The sequence below is a fragment of the Chenopodium quinoa genome, unplaced genomic scaffold, assembly GCF_001683475.1.
Source record: "Chenopodium quinoa cultivar QQ74 unplaced genomic scaffold, ASM168347v1, whole genome shotgun sequence".
In the NCBI taxonomy this organism is placed as follows: Eukaryota; Viridiplantae; Streptophyta; class Magnoliopsida; order Caryophyllales; family Amaranthaceae; genus Chenopodium; species Chenopodium quinoa.
In genome coordinates this window covers 50,022-73,454 of record NW_018742702.1, presented here as the reverse complement: position 1 = coordinate 73,454, position 23,433 = coordinate 50,022, and the positions used below count along the sequence as shown (strand labels likewise).

Here is a 23,433-nt window from a genome sequence, read left to right as displayed (position 1 = left end):
GAATACCTACATACCATGGGAGAAAATCAAGACTTGAGGACAGCTTTGGAAGCTCTTAATCGATCCATTGCTAGTCAAGAGAGGTTGGCCGAAACCAACGCCAATCTACAAGGGAACCTTGCTGCCTTGATGGCAAGGCTCATGAACGAGCATGATAGGAGAGATCAAGGCGAAGACCCTCCACCTAGGAGGGAAGATAGGAGTCTCAAAGTGGATGTCCCTGACTTTGACGGGACACTTGATCCAGAAAAGTACTTGGAATAGGAGAAATCCTTGGAGAGGTATTTCGATTACAAGGACATGCAAGAGGAGTTCCAAAAATACAAGATAGCCAAGGTGAAATTGAAGGGCGATGGGGATAACTGGCTACAAGGAGAGCAAAGGGGACGTACTCTTAGGGGTAAGGCGTCTATTTCTACTTGGAGCAAGTTGAAGAAAAGGATGAGGGATCGCTTTATTCCTCACAATTTCAAGCAAAGTCAATATGTGAAGTGGAGCACTTTGCAACAAAATGGAGAATCGGCTGAGGACTACATCAAAGAGTTTGACAGACTTTCTATCGTGTGTGAAATCACGGAGAATGAAGAACTCAAGATGGGACGTTTCGTGGCTGGGTTGGATCAAGAGTTGCAAGACAAACTTGAAGGTTACACCAATTTAACCTTTGCTGAAGCTTGCAAATTTGTGATCAAGTTTGATTAAAAAAGGAAGAAGAAAAAGCCGATTGTCACCCCTCAAGTGGCACGAAGACCAACCTTCCCTGTCAAGGATGGTTCTTCTTTTGTCAAAGCCAACGATCCACCTAAGAAGGAAAAGAAAGATTTCAAAATGAGTGACATTGTTTGTTACAAGTGCGGAGGAAGGGGCCATTTTAAGAAGGATTGTCCAAATTCCAGAGCTTTGACCATACAAGAGGTAAAGCTTATTGCTAATCAAACTATCAATTGGGAGGATTTCAAGGTTGAAGAAGTGGAGGACGTGAATTCTAATGAAGGGGACGAGGAGGAAGAACAATGCTTCCCCGAAGAAGAGCCCAAAACAAATCTGGTTGTGAGAAGGGCGTTGCAAGCTCGCGTTGACGAACCCTTAGCACCGCAAAGGCAACACATTTTCATCACCAAGTGCAAGATTAAAGGCGAGGTATGTGATTTAATTGTTGATGGTGGTAGTGAGGCAAACACAGTTTCCAAAACCTTGATAGCTAGACTTGGTCTTACAACGACAAATCACCCACATCCTTATAAGTTGAGTTGGTTGGACTCTAATTCTAGCACGGGAGTTAGGAAACAATGCATGGTTAGTTTTTCTATTGGGTCTTATCATGATACTCAACTGTGTGATGTTGTGTCTATGGATGCTTGTCACATTTTGCTTGGTAGACCTTGGCAAACTGATCGAAAATCTCAACATGATGGGTACCATAACACTTACACTATAACTCACCAAGGAAAACAAAAAAAATTGCACCCTTTACCACCCCCACGGTTTTCACAAAATCCTAAACAATCAAAGGAGGTGTCATTGCTTACCCTTAAGGAATTTGAGAGGGAAATTGATGGTGAGGATGAATTATACTTGTTGTACTCTAAAGAGATCCACGAAAATTTTGTGAGGCAAAATCCCAAATTAGCCCAGTTGATCAAGGATTTTGAGGATGTTTTTCCCGATGAGTTACCGAAAGAGTTACCACCTTTGAGGGGAATTGAACATCAAATTGACCTCATTCCGGGTGCTCCTTTGCCTAACAAACCTGCCTATAGGTGTAATCCCTTGGAAACTAAGGAATTGCAACGACAAATTGAGGAGTTGATGAGTATGGGGTATGTACGTGAGTCTATGAGTCCGTGTGCTGTTCCTGCTCTTTTGGTCCCTAAAAAGGATGGTACATGGCGCATGTGTATGAATAGTAGGGCTTTTAACAATATTACTATCAAGTATAGGTTTCCAATTCCAAGACTAGATGACATGCTTGATGAGCTGAGTGGCTCGAAGTGGTTTTCAAAAGTGGATTTGAGGAGTGGTTATCATCAAATTCGGATGAGGAAAGGAGATGAATGGAAGACCGCTTTCAAAACCAAGCACGGCTTTTATGAGTGGCTCGTGATGCCATTTGGACTCACCAACGCACCTAGCACTTTCATGAGGTTGATGAACGAGGTGTTGCGGCCTTTCCTTGGCAAATTCGTGGTGGTGTACCTTGATGATATCCTTATTTATAGCAAAGATGGGGATGAACATTTGATACATTTATTTAAAGTTTTTACGGTTTTGAGAGAGCAAAAATTGTATGGAAAACTTGAAAAATGTAATTTTATGCTATATGAGGTCACTTTTCTTGGTTACATTGTTTCAGGAGAAGGTGTGAAAGTTGATCCTAGCAAGATTGAGGCTATTCAATCATGGCCTAGTCCAAAGACACTCACGGAGGTCCGTTCTTTCCATGGATTAGCTTCCTTTTATAGGAGGTTCATTCGTAATTTCAGCACTCTCATGACCCCTATCACCGAGTGCACAAAGAAGGGCTCATTTGAATGGACTCCTCAAGCTCAAAAGGCATTTGAAGTGATCAAAGAAAAAATGTGCAATACACCCATCCTAGCACTTCCAGATTTTTCAAAGCCATTTGAAGTTGAGTGTGATGCAAGCGGAAAGGGGATTGGTGTCGTGTTGATTCAAGAAGGGCGTCCTATTGCCTACTTTAGTGAGAAATTGAGCCATGGCAAGCTGAATTATTCCACCTATGATAAGGAGTTCTATGCCATGGTGCGAGCTTTGAATCATTGGTCGCATTACTTGAGACCACAACCATTCATACTTCATTCTGACCATGAATCTTTGAGGTTCATCCATGGCCAAAAGAAGTTGAATTCGAGACATGCAAAGTGGGTGGAATTCTTGCAAACATTTAACTTTTCATCAAAGTACAAGAGTGGAAAGGCAAATGTTGTTGCGGATGCCTTATCTCGAAGGCATACTTTACTTGGAGTCGTTGAGGCGAAAGTCCTTGGGTTCGAATTAATCAAAGAATACTACAAGGAAGATGATGACTTCAAGGTCATTTTGGAGAAATGCGTGAATGGTAGTTATGAATTATTTTCCTTACAAAATGATTTTCTTTTTAAGGGAAATAGGTTATGCATTCCCAAATGACCAATTCGAAGCTTGTTGATTCATGAAGCGCATGGGGGAGGTTTAGCAGGCCATTTCGGAGTTCAAAAGACTATGGAGCTTCTTCAAGCTCACTTTTATTGGCCTAATATGCTATCCACTATTCACCGTGTTGTAGCACGTTGTTCTACTTGTCAAAGGGCAAAGATGGTGTTTCACAAAGGTCTTTACAAGCCATTGCCAATTCCGGAGAGACCTTGGGAAGACATAAGCATGGATTTCATTGTGGCTTTACCTAGAACTCAAAGAGGTAAGGACTCAATCATGGTGGTAGTTGATCGTTTTTCAAAAATGGCTCACTTTGTCCCTTGTCATAAAACCGAAGATGCTGCGAAGGTGGCGAAATTATATTTTGATGGGGTTGTTCGTTTCCATGGAATCCCACGCACCATTGTTTCAGATCGAGATACAAAGTTCCAAAGTCATTTTTGGAAGTCCTTGTGGCGTCTTATGGGAACCAAGTTGCTGTTTTCTACCTCACATCACCCCCAAACCGATGGCCAAACCGAGGTGGTGAATAGAGTACTAGGTTCTTTGCTTAGGACCTTGGTTAGTAAAAGCACCAAAGATTGGGATGTCAAACTCGCTCATGCCAAGTTTGCTTACAATAGAACTCCTAGCACTACTACGAAGTATTCTCCTTTTGAAGTAGTCTATGGTTCTAATCCTTATGTTCCAATTGATCTCATAGCATTGCCTCGAGACAAGTTCGTGCATGGAGGTGCCAAGGAACAAGCCGAGTTCATGGTGAAAATCCACAAGGAAGTAAGGAAGAACATCGAGAAGGCTAATGAAATCTATAAGAAGCAAGCCAACAAGAGAGTTAAAAACGTGAGAAGTTTTGAAGTTGGTGACTTAGTGTGGATCTACATGAGGAAGGAAAGGTTTCCTAATCAAAGGAAGAACAAGCTCATGCCACGAGCCGAGGGTCCTTTTGAGATAGTGGAAAAGATCAATGACAATGCCTACAAGGTAGATTTGGGAGGAAAGTATGGCGTCTCAAGCACATTCAATGTGGGGGATCTAGCACCGTACTATAATGATGAAGAATTGAGGGCAATTCCCTTTGAAGAAGGGGAGGATGACCAAAGTGGTCAAGGTTCGAATATTCCAGTCCAAGAGTTGAACGTTAGGGAATTGATTTTGTCCAAGTCTTTCTTCGATCCTACTCCTATGGATTTTGGGGTGCACGGTCCATATAATTACTCAACTTGCTGCACCATATTGAGCGTGACTAATTACCTTGATAATGGGGGAATATAGACGGATTTAAGGAGAGTTTCAAGCTGGTTTAACTTCGTAATAAAGGAGCTTGAATGAAGGCTTAATTGGGAGGTTACAAAGGCGCATTTAAAGGCTGCTTTGGAGGACGAATTTGGACAGCATGTTGGAGTCAATTTGCTGAACGTTTTCTTCCCTTGTTATAAGCTTTCTTAATTAGAGTAATAATTAGTTGTAATGGGGTTTAAGTTGGACGGTTATGAGCCACTTAATCTACCCTTATTTTCAGTTTTGTTATTTCTGATTTGTTGCTTGTTTTAGCTAAGTGTAGTGGCAATTAAATGATGTACTAAAGCTATAAATAGCATGCTAATGATCAATGAAACATATTCCAGAAATTTGCAAGAAACACACGAGTGTATGATCTAAATTTGACTAGTGCTAGTCAGGTTTAATTTTCCAAACTTGAGAGTTATCTCAATTTGAAGAGTTTGTGTTTTAGTGAGAGTTCCTAAGACTTAAACTTGTAGTTGTCGAATAGGTGAGAGTTCCCTAATCACTACTACGCCCAAACAAGTGAGTGAGTGTTCCTCATTGTTATATCCTCAAGGTTAAGGGTGAGAGTTCCCCTAATCCTTCTTAGTTACTCCACATTGCTACTTCTAATTCAACTAAACACAACACGCATTCCAGACCGTTTGTAAACAAGTTTCTCACCTTGCTTACACATCAAATGCATTTGACTTTCATTTGATTCAAAAAGCTTTGTTTGAATATGTTTGACTTTCATTTAATTCAGTTAGCTTTGTTTGATTATGTTTAACTTTCTTTTGATTCAATTCGCTTTGTAGAATGCATTTGACTTTCATTTGATTCAATTAGCTTTGTTGAATGTATTTGACTTTCAGTTGATTCAAAAAACTTTGATTGAATGTGTTTGACTTTCATTTGATTCACTTAGCTTTGTAGAATGCATTTGACTTTTATTTGATTCAATTAGCTTTGTTTGAATGTGTTTGACTTTCATTTAATTCAATTTTTGTAGATTGCATTTGACTTTCATTTGATTCAATTAGCTTTGTTGAATGCTTTTGACTTTCATTTGATTGAAAAAGCTTTGTTTGAATGTGTTTCACTTTCATTTGATTCAATTAGCTTTGTAGAATGCATTTGACTTTTATTTTATTCAATTAGCTTTGTTGAAAGCATTTGACTTTCATTTGTTTGAAAAAGCTTTTTTTGAATGTGTTTGACTTTTATTTGATTCAATTAGCTTTGTAGAACGCATTTGACTTTTATTTGATTCAATTAGCTTCGTTGAATGCATTTGACTTTCATTTGATTCAAAAAGCTTTGTTTGAATATGTTTAACTTTCATTTGATTCAGTTAGCTTTGTTTGATCGTGTTTAACTTTCTTTTGATTCAATTCGCTTTGTAAAATGCATTTGACTTTCATTTGATTCAATTAGCTTTGTTGAATGTATTTGACTTTCACTTGATTAAAAAAACTTTGATTGAATGTGTTTGACTTTCATTTGATTCACTTAGCTTTGTAGAATGCATTTGACTTTTATTTGATTCAATTAGCTTTGTAGAATGCATTTAACTTTCATTTGTATAAAAAAGCTTTTTTTTGAATGTGTTTGACTTTCATCTGATTCAATTAGCTTCGTAGAATGCATTAGACTTTTGTTTGATTCAATTAGCTTTGTTTGAATGTGTTTGACTTTCATTTGATTCAATTTTTGAAGATTTCATTTGACTTTCATTTGATTCAATTAGCTTTTTTGAATGCATTTGACTTTCATTTGATTTTAAAAGCTTTGTTTGAATGTGTTTGACTTTCATTTGATTCAATTAGCTTTTTTTGATCGTGTTAAATTTTCTTTTGATTCAATTAGCTTTGAATAATGCATTTGAATTTCATTTGATTCAATTAGCTTTGTTGAATGAATTTGACTTTCATTTGATTCAAAAAGCTTTGATTGAATATGTTTCACATTCGTTTGATTCAATTACCTTTGTAGAATGCATTTGAGTTTTATTTGATTCAATTAGCTTTGTTAAAAGCATTTGACTTTCATTTGATTCAAAAAGCTTTCTTTGAATGTGTTTGACTCTCATTTGTTCAAATAGCTTTTTAGAATGCATTTAACTTTCATTTGATTCAAAAAGCTTGGTTTGAATGTGTTTGACTTTCATTTGATTCAATTAGCTTTGAAGAATGCATTTGACTTTCATTTAATTCAATTAGCTTTGTTGAATGTATTTGACTTTCATATCATTCGAAAAACTTTGGTTGAATGTGTTTGAATTCATTTGATTCAATTAGCCTTGTAGATTGCATTTTACTTTCATTTGATTCAATTAGCTTTGTTGAAAGCATTTGACTTTTATTTGATTCAAAAAGCTATGTTTGAATGTGTTTGACTTTCATTTTATTCAACAATTTTTGTAGATTGCATTTGACTTTCATTTGATTCAATTAGCTTATTTGAATGCATTTGACTTTCATTTGATTCAAAAAGCTATGTTTAAATGTGTTTGACTTTCATTTGATTCAATTAGCCTTTTAGAATGCATTTGAATTTTATTTGATTCAATTAGCTTTGTTGAATGCATTAGACTTTCATTTGATTAAAAAAACTTTGTTTGAATGTGTTAGAGTTTCATTTGATTCAATTAGCTTTGTAGAATGCATTTGACTTTCATTTGATTCAATTAGCTTTGTTGCATGCATTTGACTTTTATTTGTTTCAAAAAACTTTGTTTGAATGTGTTTGATGTTCATTTGATTCAATTAGCTTTGTAGAATGCATTAGACTTTCATTTGATTCAATTAGCTTTGTTTGAATGTGTTTGACTTTCATTTGATTCAATTAGCTTTGTAGAATGCATTTGACTTTCATTTGATTCAATTAGTTTTGTTGCATGCATTTGACTTTCATTTGTTTAAAAAAACTTTGTTTGAATGTGTTTGACTTTCATTTGATTCAATTAGCTTTGTAGAATGCATTAGACTTTCATTAGATTCAATTAGCTTTGTAGAATGCATTAGCTTTGTTTGAATGTGTTTGACTTTCATTTAATTCAATTTTTGTAGATTTCATTTGACTTTTATTTGATTCAATTAGCTTTGTTAAATGCATTTGACTTTCATTTTATTCAAAAAGCTTTGTTTGAATGTGTTTCACTTTCATTTGATTCAATTAGCTTTGTAGGATGCATTTGACTTTTATTTGATTCAATTAGCTTTGTTGAATGCATTTGACTTTCATTTGTATCAAAAAGCTTTTTCTGAATGTGTTTGACTTTCATTTGATTCAATTAAATTTGTAGAATGCATTTGACTATTATTTGATTCAATTAGCTTCGTTGAATGCATTTGACTTTCATTTGATTCAAAAAGCTTTGTTTGAATATGTTTGACTTTCATTTAATTCAGTTAGCTTTGTTTGATCGTGTTTAACTTTCTTTTGATTCAATTCGCTTTGTAGAATGCATTTGACTTTCATTTGATTCAATTAGCTTTGTTGAATGTATTTGACTTTAACTTGATTCAAAAAACTTTGATTGAATGTGTTTGACTTTCATTTGATTCACTTCGCTTTGTAGAATGCATGTGACTTTTATTTGATTCAATTAGCTTTGTAGAATGCATTTAACTTTCATTTGTATCAAAAAGCTTTGTTTGAATGTGTTTGACTTTCATCTGATTCAATTAGCTTCGTAGAATGCATTAGACTTTCGTTTGATTCAATTAGCTTTGTTTGAATGTGTTTGACTTTCATTTGATTCAATTTTTGTAGATTTCATTTGACTTTCATTTGATTCAATTAGCTTTTTTGAATGCATTTGACTTTCATTTGATTCAAAAAGCTTTGTTTGAATGTGTTTGACTTTCATTTGATTCAATTAGCTTTGTTTGATCGTGTTAAATTTTCTTTTGATTCAATTAGCTTTGAATAATGCATTTGACTTTCATTTGATTCAATTAGCTTTGTTGAATGAATTTGACCCTCATTTCATTCCAAAAGCTTTGATTGAATGTGTTTCACTTTCATTTGATTCAATTACCTTTGTAGAATACATTTGAGTTTTATTTGATTCAATTAGCTTTGTTAAAAGCATTTGACTTTCATTTGATTCAAAAAGCTTTCTTTGAATGTGTTTGACTCTCATTTGTTCAGATAGCTTTTTAGAATGCATTTAACTTTCATTTGATTCAAAAAGCTTGGTTTGAATGTGTTTGACTTTCATTTGATTCAATTAGATTTGAAGAATGCATTTGACTTTCATTTAATTCAATTAGCTTTGTTGAATGTGTTTGACTTTCATATCATTCGAAAAACTTTGGTTGAAAGTGTTTGAATTCATTTGATTCAATTAGCCTTGTAGATTGCATTTGACTTTCATTTGATTCAATTAGCTTTGTTGAAAGCATTTGACTTTCATTTGATTCAAAAAGCTATGTTTGAATGTGTTTGACTTTCATTTGATTCAATTAGCTTTGTAGAATGTGTTTGACTTTCATTTGATTCAATTAGCTTATTTGAATGCATTTGACTTTCATTTGATTCAAAAAGCTATGTTTAAATGTGTTTGACTTTCATTTGATTCAATTAGCCTTTTAGAATGCATTTGAATTTTATTTGATTCAATTAGCTTTGTTGAATGCATTAGACTTTCATTTGATTAAAAAAACTTTGTTTGAATGTGTTAGAGTTTCATTTGATTCAATTAGCTTTGTAGAATGCATTTGACTTTCATTTGATTCAATTAGCTTTGTTGCATGCATTTGACTTTTATTTGTTTCAAAAAACTTTGTTTGAATGTGTTTGATGTTCATTTGATTCAATTAGCTTTGTAGAATGCATTAGACTTTCATTTGATTCAATTAGCTTTGTTTGAATGTGTTTGACTTTCATTTGATTCAATTAGCTTTGTAGAATGCATTTGACTTTCATTTGATTCAATTAGTTTTGTTGCATGCATTTGACTTTCATTTGTTTAAAAAAACTTTGTTTGAATGTGTTTGACTTTCATTTGATTCAATTAGCTTTGTAGAATGCATTAGACTTTCATTAGATTCAATTAGCTTTGTAGAATGCATTAGCTTTGTTTGAATGTGTTTGACTTTCATTTAATTCAATTTTTGTAGATTGCATTTGACTTTTATTTGATTCAATTAGCTTTGTTAAATGCATTTGACTTTCATTTTATTCAAAAAGCTTTGTTTGAATGTGTTTCACTTTCATTTGATTCAATTAGCTTTGTAGGATGCATTTGACTTTTATTTGATTCAATTAGCTTTGTTGAATGCATTTGACTTTCATTTGTATCAAAAAGCTTTTTCTGAATGTGTTTGACTTTCATTTGATTCAATTAAATTTGTAGAATGCATTTGACTATTATTTGATTCAATTAGCTTCGTTGAATGCATTTGACTTTCAATTGATTCAAAAAGCTTTGTTTGAATATGTTTGACTTTCATTTAATTCAGTTAGCTTTGTTTGATCGTGTTTAACTTTCTTTTGATTCAATTCGCTTTGTAGAATGCATTTGACTTTCATTTGATTCAATTAGCTTTGTTGAATGTATTTGACTTTAACTTGATTCAAAAAACTTTGATTGAATGTGTTTGACTTTCATTTGATTCACTTCGCTTTGTAGAATGCATGTGACTTTTATTTGATTCAATTAGCTTTGTAGAATGCATTTAACTTTCATTTGTATCAAAAAGCTTTGTTTGAATGTGTTTGACTTTCATCTGATTCAATTAGCTTCGTAGAATGCATTAGACTTTCGTTTGATTCAATTAGCTTTGTTTGAATGTGTTTGACTTTCATTTGATTCAATTTTTGTAGATTTCATTTGACTTTCATTTGATTCAATTAGCTTTTTTGAATGCATTTGACTTTCATTTGATTCAAAAAGCTTTGTTTGAATGTGTTTGACTTTCATTTGATTCAATTAGCTTTGTTTGATCGTGTTAAATTTTCTTTTGATTCAATTAGCTTTGAATAATGCATTTGACTTTCATTTGATTCAATTAGCTTTGTTGAATGAATTTGACCCTCATTTCATTCCAAAAGCTTTGATTGAATGTGTTTCACTTTCATTTGATTCAATTACCTTTGTAGAATACATTTGAGTTTTATTTGATTCAATTAGCTTTGTTAAAAGCATTTGACTTTCATTTGATTCAAAAAGCTTTCTTTGAATGTGTTTGACTCTCATTTGTTCAGATAGCTTTTTAGAATGCATTTAACTTTCATTTGATTCAAAAAGCTTGGTTTGAATGTGTTTGACTTTCATTTGATTCAATTAGATTTGAAGAATGCATTTGACTTTCATTTAATTCAATTAGCTTTGTTGAATGTGTTTGACTTTCATATCATTCGAAAAACTTTGGTTGAAAGTGTTTGAATTCATTTGATTCAATTAGCCTTGTAGATTGCATTTGACTTTCATTTGATTCAATTAGCTTTGTTGAAAGCATTTGACTTTCATTTGATTCAAAAAGCTATGTTTGAATGTGTTTGACTTTCATTTGATTCAATTAGCTTTGTAGAATGTGTTTGACTTTCATTTGATTCAATTAGCTTATTTGAATGCATTTGACTTTCATTTGATTCAAAAAGCTATGTTTAAATGTGTTTGACTTTCATTTGATTCAATTAGCCTTTTAGAATGCATTTGAATTTTATTTGATTCAATTAGCTTTGTTGAATGCATTAGACTTTCATTTGATTAAAAAAACTTTGTTTGAATGTGTTAGAGTTTCATTTGATTCAATTAGCTTTGTAGAATGCATTTGACTTTCATTTGATTCAATTAGCTTTGTTGCATGCATTTGACTTTTATTTGTTTCAAAAAACTTTGTTTGAATGTGTTTGACGTTCATTTGATTCAATTAGCTTTGTAGAATGCATTAGACTTTCATTTGATTCAATTAGCTTTGTAGAATGAATTTGACTTTCATTTGATTCAATTAGCTTTGTAGAATGCATTAGACTTTCATTTGATTCAATTAGCTTTGTTTGAATGTGTTTGACTTTCATTTGATTCAATTAGCTTTGTAGAATGCATTTGACTTTCATTTGATTCAATTAGCTTTGTTGCATGCATTTGACTTTCATTTGTTTAAAAAAACTTTGTTTGAATGTGTTTGACTTTCATTTGATTCAATTAGCTTTGTAGAATGCATTAGACTTTCATTAGATTCAATTAGCTTTGTAGAATGCATTAGCTTTGTTTGAATGTGTTTGACTTTCATTTAATTCAATTTTTGTAGATTGCATTTGACTTTTATTTGATTCAATTAGCTTTGTTAAATGCATTTGACTTTCATTTTATTCAAAAAGCTTTGTTTGAATGTGTTTCACTTTCATTTGATTCAATTAGCTTTGTAGGATGCATTTGACTTTTATTTGATTCAATTAGCTTTGTTGAATGCATTTGACTTTCATTTGTATCAAAAAGCTTTTTCTGAATGTGTTTGACTTTCATTTGATTCAATTAAATTTGTAGAATGCATTTGACTATTATTTGATTCAATTAGCTTCGTTGAATGCATTTGACTTTCATTTGATTCAAAAAGCTTTGTTTGAATATGTTTGACTTTCATTTAATTCAGTTAGCTTTGTTTGATCGTGTTTAACTTTCTTTTGATTCAATTCGCTTTGTAGAATGCATTTGACTTTCATTTGATTCAATTAGCTTTGTTGAATGTATTTGACTTTAACTTGATTCAAAAAACTTTGATTGAATGTGTTTGACTTTCATTTGATTCACTTCGCTTTGTAGAATGCATGTGACTTTTATTTGATTCAATTAGCTTTGTAGAATGCATTTAACTTTCATTTGTATCAAAAAGCTTTGTTTGAATGTGTTTGACTTTCATCTGATTCAATTAGCTTCGTAGAATGCATTAGACTTTCGTTTGATTCAATTAGCTTTGTTTGAATGTGTTTGACTTTCATTTGATTCAATTTTTGTAGATTTCATTTGACTTTCATTTGATTCAATTAGCTTTTTTGAATGCATTTGACTTTCATTTGATTCAAAAAGCTTTGTTTGAATGTGTTTGACTTTCATTTGATTCAATTAGCTTTGTTTGATCGTGTTAAATTTTCTTTTGATTCAATTAGCTTTGAATAATGCATTTGACTTTCATTTGATTCAATTAGCTTTGTTGAATGAATTTGACCCTCATTTCATTCCAAAAGCTTTGATTGAATGTGTTTCACTTTCATTTGATTCAATTACCTTTGTAGAATACATTTGAGTTTTATTTGATTCAATTAGCTTTGTTAAAAGCATTTGACTTTCATTTGATTAAAAAAGCTTTCTTTGAATGTGTTTGACTCTCATTTGTTCAGATAGCTTTTTAGAATGCATTTAACTTTCATTTGATTCAAAAAGCTTGGTTTGAATGTGTTTGACTTTCATTTGATTCAATTAGATTTGAAGAATGCATTTGACTTTCATTTAATTCAATTAGCTTTGTTGAATGTGTTTGACTTTCATATCATTCGAAAAACTTTGGTTGAAAGTGTTTGAATTCATTTGATTCAATTAGCCTTGTAGATTGCATTTGACTTTCATTTGATTCAATTAGCTTTGTTGAAAGCATTTGACTTTCATTTGATTCAAAAAGCTATGTTTGAATGTGTTTGACTTTCATTTGATTCAATTAGCTTTGTAGAATGTGTTTGACTTTCATTTGATTCAATTAGCTTATTTGAATGCATTTGACTTTCATTTGATTCAAAAAGCTATGTTTAAATGTGTTTGACTTTCATTTGATTCAATTAGCCTTTTAGAATGCATTTGAATTTCATTTTATTCAATTAGCTTTGTTGAATGCATTTGACTTTCATTTGATTAAAAAAGCTTTGTTTGAATGTGTTTGACTTTCATTTGATTCAACTAGCTTTGTAGAATGCATTTGACTTTCATTTGATTCAATTAGCTTTGTTGCATGCATTTGACTTTTATTTGTTTAAAAAAACTTTGTTTGAATGTGTTTAACTTTCATTTGATTCAATTAGCTTTGTAGAACGCAATAGAATTTCATTTGATTCAATTATCTTTGTTTGAATTTGTTTGACTTTCATTTGACTCAATTAGCTTTGTAGAATGCAATTGACTTTCATTTGATTCAATTAGCTTTGGTGCATGCATTTGACTTTCATTTGTTTAAAAAAACTTTGTTTGAATGTGTTTGACTTTCATTTGATTCAATTAGCTTTGTAGAATGCATTAGACTTTCATTTGATTCAATTAGCTTTGTAGAATGCATTAGCTTTGTTTGAATGTGTTTGACTTTCATTTAATTCAATTTTTGTAGATTGCATTTGACTTTCATTTGATTCAATTAGCTTTGTTGAATGCGTTTGACTTTCATTTGATTCAAAAAGCTTTGTTTGAATGTGTTTCACTTTTATTTGACTCAATTAGCTTTGTAGGATGCATTTGACTTTTATTTGATTCAATTAGCTTTGTTGAATGCATTTGACTTTCATTTGTATCAAAAAGCTTTTTCTGAATGTGTTTGACTTTCATTTGATTCAATTAAATTTGTAGAATGCATTTGACTATTATTTGATTCAATTAGCTTCGTTGAATGCATTTGACTTTCATTTGATTCAAAAAGCTTTGTTTGAATATGTTTGACTTTCATTTAATTCAGTTAGCTTTGTTTGATCGTGTTTAACTTTCTTTTGATTCAATTCGCTTTGTAGAATGCATTTGACTTTCATTTGATTCAATTAGCTTTGTTGAATGTATTTGACTTTAACTTGATTCAAAAAACTTTGATTGAATGTGTTTGACTTTCATTTGATTCACTTCGCTTTGTAGAATGCATGTGACTTTTATTTGATTCAATTAGCTTTGTAGAATGCATTTAACTTTCATTTGTATCAAAAAGCTTTGTTTGAATGTGTTTGACTTTCATCTGATTCAATTAGCTTCGTAGAATGCATTAGACTTTCGTTTGATTCAATTAGCTTTGTTTGAATGTGTTTGACTTTCATTTGATTCAATTTTTGTAGATTTCATTTGACTTTCATTTGATTCAATTAGCTTTTTTGAATGCATTTGACTTTCATTTGATTCAAAAAGCTTTGTTTGAATGTGTTTGACTTTCATTTGATTCAATTAGCTTTGTTTGATCGTGTTAAATTTTCTTTTGATTCAATTAGCTTTGAATAATGCATTTGACTTTCATTTGATTCAATTAGCTTTGTTGAATGAATTTGACCCTCATTTCATTCCAAAAGCTTTGATTGAATGTGTTTCACTTTCATTTGATTCAATTACCTTTGTAGAATACATTTGAGTTTTATTTGATTCAATTAGCTTTGTTAAAAGCATTTGACTTTCATTTGATTCAAAAAGCTTTCTTTGAATGTGTTTGACTCTCATTTGTTCAGATAGCTTTTTAGAATGCATTTAACTTTCATTTGATTCAAAAAGCTTGGTTTGAATGTGTTTGACTTTCATTTGATTCAATTAGATTTGAAGAATGCATTTGACTTTCATTTAATTCAATTAGCTTTGTTGAATGTGTTTGACTTTCATATCATTCGAAAAACTTTGGTTGAAAGTGTTTGAATTCATTTGATTCAATTAGCCTTGTAGATTGCATTTGACTTTCATTTGATTCAATTAGCTTTGTTGAAAGCATTTGACTTTCATTTGATTCAAAAAGCTATGTTTGAATGTGTTTGACTTTCATTTGATTCAATTAGCTTTGTAGAATGTGTTTGACTTTCATTTGATTCAATTAGCTTATTTGAATGCATTTGACTTTCATTTGATTCAAAAAGCTATGTTTAAATGTGTTTGACTTTCATTTGATTCAATTAGCCTTTTAGAATGCATTTGAATTTCATTTGATTCAATTAGCTTTGTTGAATGCATTTGACTTTCATTTGATTAAAAAAGCTTTGTTTGAATGTGTTTGACTTTCATTTGATTCAACTAGCTTTGTAGAATGCATTTGACTTTCATTTGATTCAATTAGCTTTGTTGCATGCATTTGACTTTTATTTGTTTAAAAAAACTTTGTTTGAATGTGTTTAACTTTCATTTGATTCAATTAGCTTTGTAGAACGCAATAGAATTTCATTTGATTCAATTATCTTTGTTTGAATTTGTTTGACTTTCATTTGACTCAATTAGCTTTGTAGAATGCAATTGACTTTCATTTGATTCAATTAGCTTTGGTGCATGCATTTGACTTTCATTTGTTTAAAAAAACTTTGTTTGAATGTGTTTGACTTTCATTTGATTCAATTAGCTTTGTAGAATGCATTAGACTTTCATTTGATTCAATTAGCTTTGTAGAATGCATTAGCTTTGTTTGAATGTGTTTGACTTTCATTTAATTCAATTTTTGTAGATTGCATTTGACTTTCATTTGATTCAATTAGCTTTGTTGAATGCGTTTGACTTTCATTTGATTCAAAAAGCTTTGTTTGAATGTGTTTCACTTTTATTTGACTCAATTAGCTTTGTAGGATGCATTTGACTTTTATTTGATTCAATTAGCTTTGTTGAATGCATTTGACTTTCATTTGTATCAAAAAGCTTTTTCTGAATGTGTTTGACTTTCATTTGATTCAATTAGCTTTGTAGAATGCATTTGACTATTATTTGATTCAATTAGCTTCGTTGAATGCATTTTACTTTCATTTGATTTAAAAAGCTTTGTTTGAATATGTTTGACTTTCATTTAATTCAGTTAGCTTTGTTTGATCGTGTTTAACTTTCTTTTGATTCAATTCGCTTTGTAGAATGCATTTGACTTTCATTTGATTCAATTAGCTTTGTAGAATGCATTTAATTTTCATTTGTATCAAAAAACTTTGTTTGAATGTGTTTGACTTTCATCTGATTCAATTAGCTTCGTAGAATGCATTAGACTTTCGTTTGATTCAATTAGCTTTGTTTGAATGTGTTTGACCTTCATTTGATTCAATTTTTTGTAGATTTCATTTGACTTTCATTTGATTCAATTAGCTTTTTTGAATGCATTTGACTTTCATTTGATTCAAAAAGCTTTGTTGAATGTGTTTGACTTTCATTTGATTCAATTTTTGTATATTTCATTTGACTTTCATTTGATTCAATTAGCTTTTTTGAATGCATTTGACTTTCATTTGAGTCAAAAAGCTTTGTTTGAATGTGTTTGACTTTTATTTGGTTCTATTAGCTTTGTAGAATGCATTTAACTTTCATTTGTATCAAAAAACTTTGTTTGAATGTGTTTGACTTTCATCTGATTCAATTAGCTTCGTAGAATGCATTAGACTTTCGTTTGATTCAATTAGCTTTGTTTGAATGTGTTTGACTTTCATTTGATTCAATTTTTGTAGATTTCATTTGACTTTCATTTGATTCAATTAGCTTTTTTGAATGCATTTGACTTTCATTTGATTCAAAAAGCTTTGTTTGAATGTGTTTGACTTTCATTTGATTCAATTAGCTTTGTTTGATCGTGTTAAATTTTCTTTTGATTCAATTAGCTTTGAATAAAGCATTTAACTTTCATTTGATTCAATTAGCTTTGTTGAATGAATTTGACCCTCATTTGATTCAAAAAGCTTTGATTGAATGTGTTTCACTTTCATTTGATTCAATTATCTTTGTAGAATGCATTTGAGTTTTTTTTTATTCGATTAGCTTTGTTAAAAGCATTTTACTTTCATTTGATTCAAAAAGCTTTCTTTGAATGTGTTTGACTCTCATTTGATTCAATTAGCTTTTTAGAATGCATTTAACTTTCATCTGGTTCAAAAAGCTTTGTTTGAATGTGATTGACTTTCATTTGATTCAATTAGCTTTGTAGAATGCATTTGACTTTCATTTAATTCAATTAGCTTTGTTGAATGTATTTGACTTTCATATCATTCGAAAAACTTTGGTTGAATGTGTTTGAATTCATTTGATTCAATTAGCCTTGTAGATTGCATTTGACTTTCATTTGATTCAATTAGCTTTGTTGAAAGCATTTGACTTTAATTTGATTCAAAAAGCTATGTTTGAATGGGTTTGACTTTCATATGATTCAATTAGCTTTGTAGAATGTGTTTGACTTTCATTTGATTCAATTAGCCTTTTAGAATTGCATTTGACTTTCATTTGATTCAATTAGATTTGTTGAATGCATTTGACTTTCATTTGATTCAAAAAGCTTTGTTTGAATGTGTTTCACTTTCATTTGATTCAATTAGCTTTGTAGAATGCATTTGACTTTTATTTGATTCAATTAGCTTTGTTGAATGCATTTGACTTTCATTTGTATCAAAAAGCTTTTTCTGAATGTGTTTGACTTTCATTTGATTCAATTAGCTTTGTAGAATGCATTTGACTATTATTTGATTCAATTAGCTTCGTTGAATGCTGACCAAAGTGGTCAAGGTTCGAATATTCCAGTCCAAGAGTTGAACGTTAGGGAATTGATTTTGTCCAAGTCTTTCTTCGATCCTACTCCTATGGATTTTGGGGTGCACGGTCTATATAATTACTCAACTGGCTGCACCATATTGAGCGTGACTAATTACCTTGACAATGGGGGAATATAGACGGATTTAAGGAGAGTTTCAAGCTGGTTTAACTTCGTAATAAAGGAGCTTTAATGAAGGCTTAATTGGGAGGTTACAAAGGCGCATTTAAAGGCTGCTTTGGAGGACGAATTTGGACAGCATGTTGGAGTCCATTTGCTGAACGTTTTCTTCCCTTGTTATAAGCTTTCTTAATTAGAGTAATAATTAGTTGTAATGGGGTTTAAGTTGGACGGTTATGAGCCACTTAATCTACCCTTATTTTCAGTTTTGTTATTTCTGATTTGTTGCTTGTTTTAGCTAAGTGTAGTGGCAATTAAATGATGTACTAAAGCTATAAATAGCATGCTAATGATCAATGAAACATATTCCAGAAATTTGCAAGAAACACACGAGTGTATGATCTAAATTTGACTAGTGCTAGTCAGGTTTGATTTTCCAAACTTGAGAGTTATCTCAATTTGAAGAGTTTGTGTTTTAGTGAGAGTTCCTAAGACTTAAACTTGTAGTTGTCGAATAGGTGAGAGTTCCCTAATCACTACTACGCCCAAACAAGTGAGTGAGTGTTCCTCATTGTTATATCCTCAAGGTTAAGGGTGAGAGTTCCCCTAATCCTTCTTAGTTACTCCACATTGCTACTTCTAATTCAACTAAACACAACACGCATTCCAGACCATTTGTAAACAAGTTTCTCACCTTGCTTACACATCAAATGCATTTGACTTTCATTTGATTCAAAAAGCTTTGTTTGAATATGTTTGACTTTCATTTAATTCAGTTAGCTTTGTTTGATCATGTTTAACTTTCTTTTGATTCAATTCGCTTTGTAGAATGCATTTGACTTTCATTTGATTCAATTAGCTTTGTTGAATGTATTTGACTTTCAGTTGATTCAAAAAACTTTGATTGAATGTGTTTGACTTTCATTTGATTCACTTAGCTTTGTAGAATGCATTTGACTTTTATTTGATTCAATTAGCTTTGTTTGAATGTGTTTGACTTTCATTTAATTCAATTTTTGTAGATTGCATTTGACTTTCATTTGATTCAATTAGCTTTGTTGAATGCTTTTGACTTTCATTTGATTGAAAAAGCTTTGTTTGAATGTGTTTCACTTTCATTTGATTCAATTAGCTTTGTAGAATGCATTTGACTTTTATTTTATTCAATTAGCTTTGTTGAAAGCATTTGACTTTCATTTGTTTGAAAAAGCTTTTTTTGAATGTGTTTGACTTTTATTAGATTCAATTAGCTTTGTAGAACGCATTTGACTTTTATTTGATTCAATTAGCTTCGTTGAATGCATTTGACTTTCATTTGATTCAAAAAGCTTTGTTTGAATATGTTTGACTTTCATTTGATTCAGTTAGCTTTGTTTGATCGTGTTTAACTTTCTTTTGATTCAATTCGCTTTGTAAAATGCATTTGACTTTCATTTGATTCAATTAGCTTTGTTGAATGTATTTGACTTTCACTTGATTAAAAAAACTTTGATTGAATGTGTTTGACTTTCATTTGATTCACTTAGCTTTGTAGAATGCATTTGACTTTTATTTGATTCAATTAGCTTTGTAGAATGCATTTAACTTTCATTTGTATAAAAAAGCTTTTTTTGAATGTGTTTGACTTTCATCTGATTCAATTAGCTTCGTAGAATGCATTAGACTTTCGTTTGATTCAATTAGCTTTGTTTGAATGTGTTTGACTTTCATTTGATTCAATTTTTGAAGATTTCATTTGACTTTCATTTGATTCAATTAGCTTTTTTGAATGCATTTGACTTTCATTTGATTTTAAAAGCTTTGTTTGAATGTGTTTGACTTTCATTTGATTCAATTAGCTTTTTTTGATCGTGTTAAATTTTCTTTTGATTCAATTAGCTTTGAATAATGCATTTGAATTTCATTTGATTCAATTAGCTTTGTTGAATGAATTTGACTTTCATTTGATTCAAAAAGCTTTGATTGAATATGTTTCACATTCGTTTGATTCAATTACCTTTGTAGAATGCATTTGAGTTTTATTTGATTCAATTAGCTTTGTTAAAAGCATTTGACTTTCATTTGATTCAAAAAGCTTTCTTTGAATGTGTTTGACTCTCATTTGTTCAAATAGCTTTTTAGAATGCATTTAACTTTCATTTGATTCAAAAAGCTTGGTTTGAATGTGTTTGACTTTCATTTGATTCAATTAGCTTTGAAGAATGCATTTGACTTTCATTTAATTCAATTAGCTTTGTTGAATGTATTTGACTTTCATATCATTCGAAAAACTTTGGTTGAATGTGTTTGAATTCATTTGATTCAATTAGCCTTGTAGATTGCATTTTACTTTCATTTGATTCAATTAGCTTTGTTGAAAGCATTTGACTTTTATTTGATTCAAAAAGCTATGTTTGAATGTGTTTGACTTTCATTTTATTCAATTAGCTTTGTAGAATGTGTTAGACTTTCATTTGATTCAATTAGCTTATTTGAATGCATTTGACTTTCATTTGATTCAAAAAGCTATGTTTAAATGTGTTTGACTTTCATTTGATTCAATTAGCCTTTTAGAATGCATTTGAATTTTATTTGATTCAATTAGCTTTGTTGAATGCATTAGACTTTCATTTGATTAAAAAAACTTTGTTTGAATGTGTTAGAGTTTCATTTGATTCAATTAGCTTTGTAGAATGCATTTGACTTTCATTTGATTCAATTAGCTTTGTTGCATGCATTTGACTTTTATTTGTTTCAAAAAACTTTGTTTCAATGTGTTTGACGTTCATTTGATTCAATTAGCTTTGTAGAATGCATTAGACTTTCATTTGATTCAATTAGCTTTGTAGAATGAATTTGACTTTCATTTGATTCAATTAGCTTTGTAGAATGCATTAGACTTTCATTTGATTCAATTAGCTTTGTTTGAATGTGTTTGACTTTCATTTGATTCAATTAGCTTTGTAGAATGCATTTGACTTTCATTTGATTCAATTAGCTTTGTTGCATGCATTTGACTTTCATTTGTTTAAAAAAACTTTGTTTGAATGTGTTTGACTTTCATTTGATTCAATTAGCTTTGTAGAATGCATTAGCTTTGTTTGAATGTGTTTGACTTTCATTTAATTCAATTTTTGTAGATTGCATTAGACTTTTATTTGATTCAATTAGCTTTGTTAAATGCATTTGACTTTCATTTTATTCAAAAAGCTTTGTTTGAATGTGTTTCACTTTCATTTGATTCAATTAGCTTTGTAGGATGCATTTGACTTTTATTTGATTCAATTAGCTTTGTTGAATGCATTTGACTTTCATTTGTATCAAAAAGCTTTTTCTGAATGTGTTTGACTTTCATTTGATTCAATTAAATTTGTAGAATGCATTTGACTATTATTTGATTCAATTAGCTTCGTTGAATGCATTTGACTTTCATTTGATTCAAAAAGCTTTGTTTGAATATGTTTGACTTTCATTTAATTCAGTTAGCTTTGTTTGATCGTGTTTAACTTTCTTTTGATTCAATTCGCTTTGTAGAATGCATTTGACTTTCATTTGATTCAATTAGCTTTGTTGAATGTATTTGACTTTAACTTGATTCAAAAAACTTTGATTGAATGTGTTTGACTTTCATTTGATTCACTTCGCTTTGTAGAATGCATGTGACTTTTATTTGATTCAATTAGCTTTGTAGAATGCATTTAACTTTCATTTGTATCAAAAAGCTTTGTTTGAATGTGTTTGACTTTCATCTGATTCAATTAGCTTCGTAGAATGCATTAGACTTTCGTTTGATTCAATTAGCTTTGTTTGAATGTGTTTGACTTTCATTTGATTCAATTTTTGTAGATTTCATTTGACTTTCATTTGATTCAATTAGCTTTTTTGAATGCATTTGACTTTCATTTGATTCAAAAAGCTTTGTTTGAATGTGTTTGACTTTCATTTGATTCAATTAGCTTTGTTTGATCGTGTTAAATTTTCTTTTGATTCAATTAGCTTTGAATAATGCATTTGACTTTCATTTGATTCAATTAGCTTTGTTGAATGAATTTGACCCTCATTTCATTCCAAAAGCTTTGATTGAATGTGTTTCACTTTCATTTGATTCAATTACCTTTGTAGAATACATTTGAGTTTTATTTGATTCAATTAGCTTTGTTAAAAGCATTTGACTTTCATTTGATTCAAAAAGCTTTCTTTGAATGTGTTTGACTCTCATTTGTTCAGATAGCTTTTTAGAATGCATTTAACTTTCATTTGATTCAAAAAGCTTGGTTTGAATGTGTTTGACTTTCATTTGATTCAATTAGATTTGAAGAATGCATTTGACTTTCATTTATTTCAATTAGCTTTGTTGAATGTGTTTGACTTTCATATCATTCGAAAAACTTTGGTTGAAAGTGTTTGAATTCATTTGATTCAATTAGCCTTGTAGATTGCATTTGACTTTCATTTGATTCAATTAGCTTTGTTGAAAGCATTTGACTTTCATTTGATTCAAAAAGCTATGTTTGAATGTGTTTGACTTTCATTTGATTCAATTAGCTTTGTAGAATGTGTTTGACTTTCATTTGATTCAATTAGCTTATTTGAATGCATTTGACTTTCATTTGATTCAAAAAGCTATGTTTAAATGTGTTTGACTTTCATTTGATTCAATTAGCCTTTTAGAATGCATTTGAATTTCATTTGATTCAATTAGCTTTGTTGAATGCATTTGATTTTCATTTGATTAAAAAAGCTTTGTTTGAATGTGTTTGACTTTCATTTGATTCAACTAGCTTTGTAGAATGCATTTGACTTTCATTTGATTCAATTAGCTTTGTTGCATGCATTTGACTTTTATTTGTTTAAAAAAAACTTTGTTTGAATGTGTTTAACTTTCATTTGATTCAATTAGCTTTGTAGAACGCATTAGAATTTCATTTGATTCAATTATCTTTGTTTGAATTTGTTTGACTTTCATTTGACTCAATTAGCTTTGTAGAATGCAATTGACTTTCATTTGATTCAATTAGCTTTGGTGCATGCATTTGACTTTCATTTGTTTAAAAAAACTTTGTTTGAATGTGTTTGACTTTCATTTGATTCAATTAGCTTTGTAGAATGCATTAGACTTTCATTTGATTCAATTAGCTTTGTAGAATGCATTAGCTTTGTTTGAATGTGTTTGACTTTCATTTAATTCAATTTTTGTAGATTGCATTTGACTTTCATTTGATTCAATTAGCTTTGTTGAATGCGTTTGACTTTCATTTGATTCAAAAAGCTTTGTTTGAATGTGTTTCACTTTTATTTGACTCAATTAGCTTTGTAGGATGCATTTGACTTTTATTTGATTCAATTAGCTTTGTTGAATGCATTTGACTTTCATTTGTATCAAAAAGCTTTTTCTGAATGTGTTTGACTTTCATTTGATTCAATTAGCTTTGTAGAATGCATTTGACTATTATTTGATTCAATTAGCTTCGTTGAATGCATTTTA

At 30.5% G+C, this 23,433-nt stretch overlaps 1 protein-coding gene across 1 annotated transcript; it reads left to right on the top strand.

Moving 5' to 3' along the window:
* The first annotated feature begins 300 nt into the window (after positions 1-300).
* LOC110722888 (uncharacterized protein K02A2.6-like) lies at positions 301-3,379 on the top strand. Its single transcript, XM_021902179.1, has 4 exons — positions 301-614; positions 708-1,375; positions 1,592-2,664; positions 3,287-3,379. The coding sequence occupies exons 1-4, from the start codon at positions 301-303 to the stop codon at positions 3,377-3,379; spliced, it is 2,148 nt and encodes a 715-aa protein (XP_021757871.1).
* Positions 3,380-23,433: the final 20,054 nt, after the last annotated feature.

Coding starts and splice junctions, on each gene's coding strand:
- LOC110722888 (XM_021902179.1), top strand. CDS start 301: ATGCAAGAGGAGTTCCAAAAATACAAGATAGCCAAGGTGAAATTGAAG. Junction 615..707: donor ATGGGACGTTTCGTGGCTGG/GTTGGATCAAGA, acceptor TGATTAAAAAAG/GAAGAAGAAAAAGCCGATTG. Junction 1,376..1,591: donor TGCTTGTCACATTTTGCTTG/GTAGACCTTGGC, acceptor TGTACTCTAAAG/AGATCCACGAAAATTTTGTG.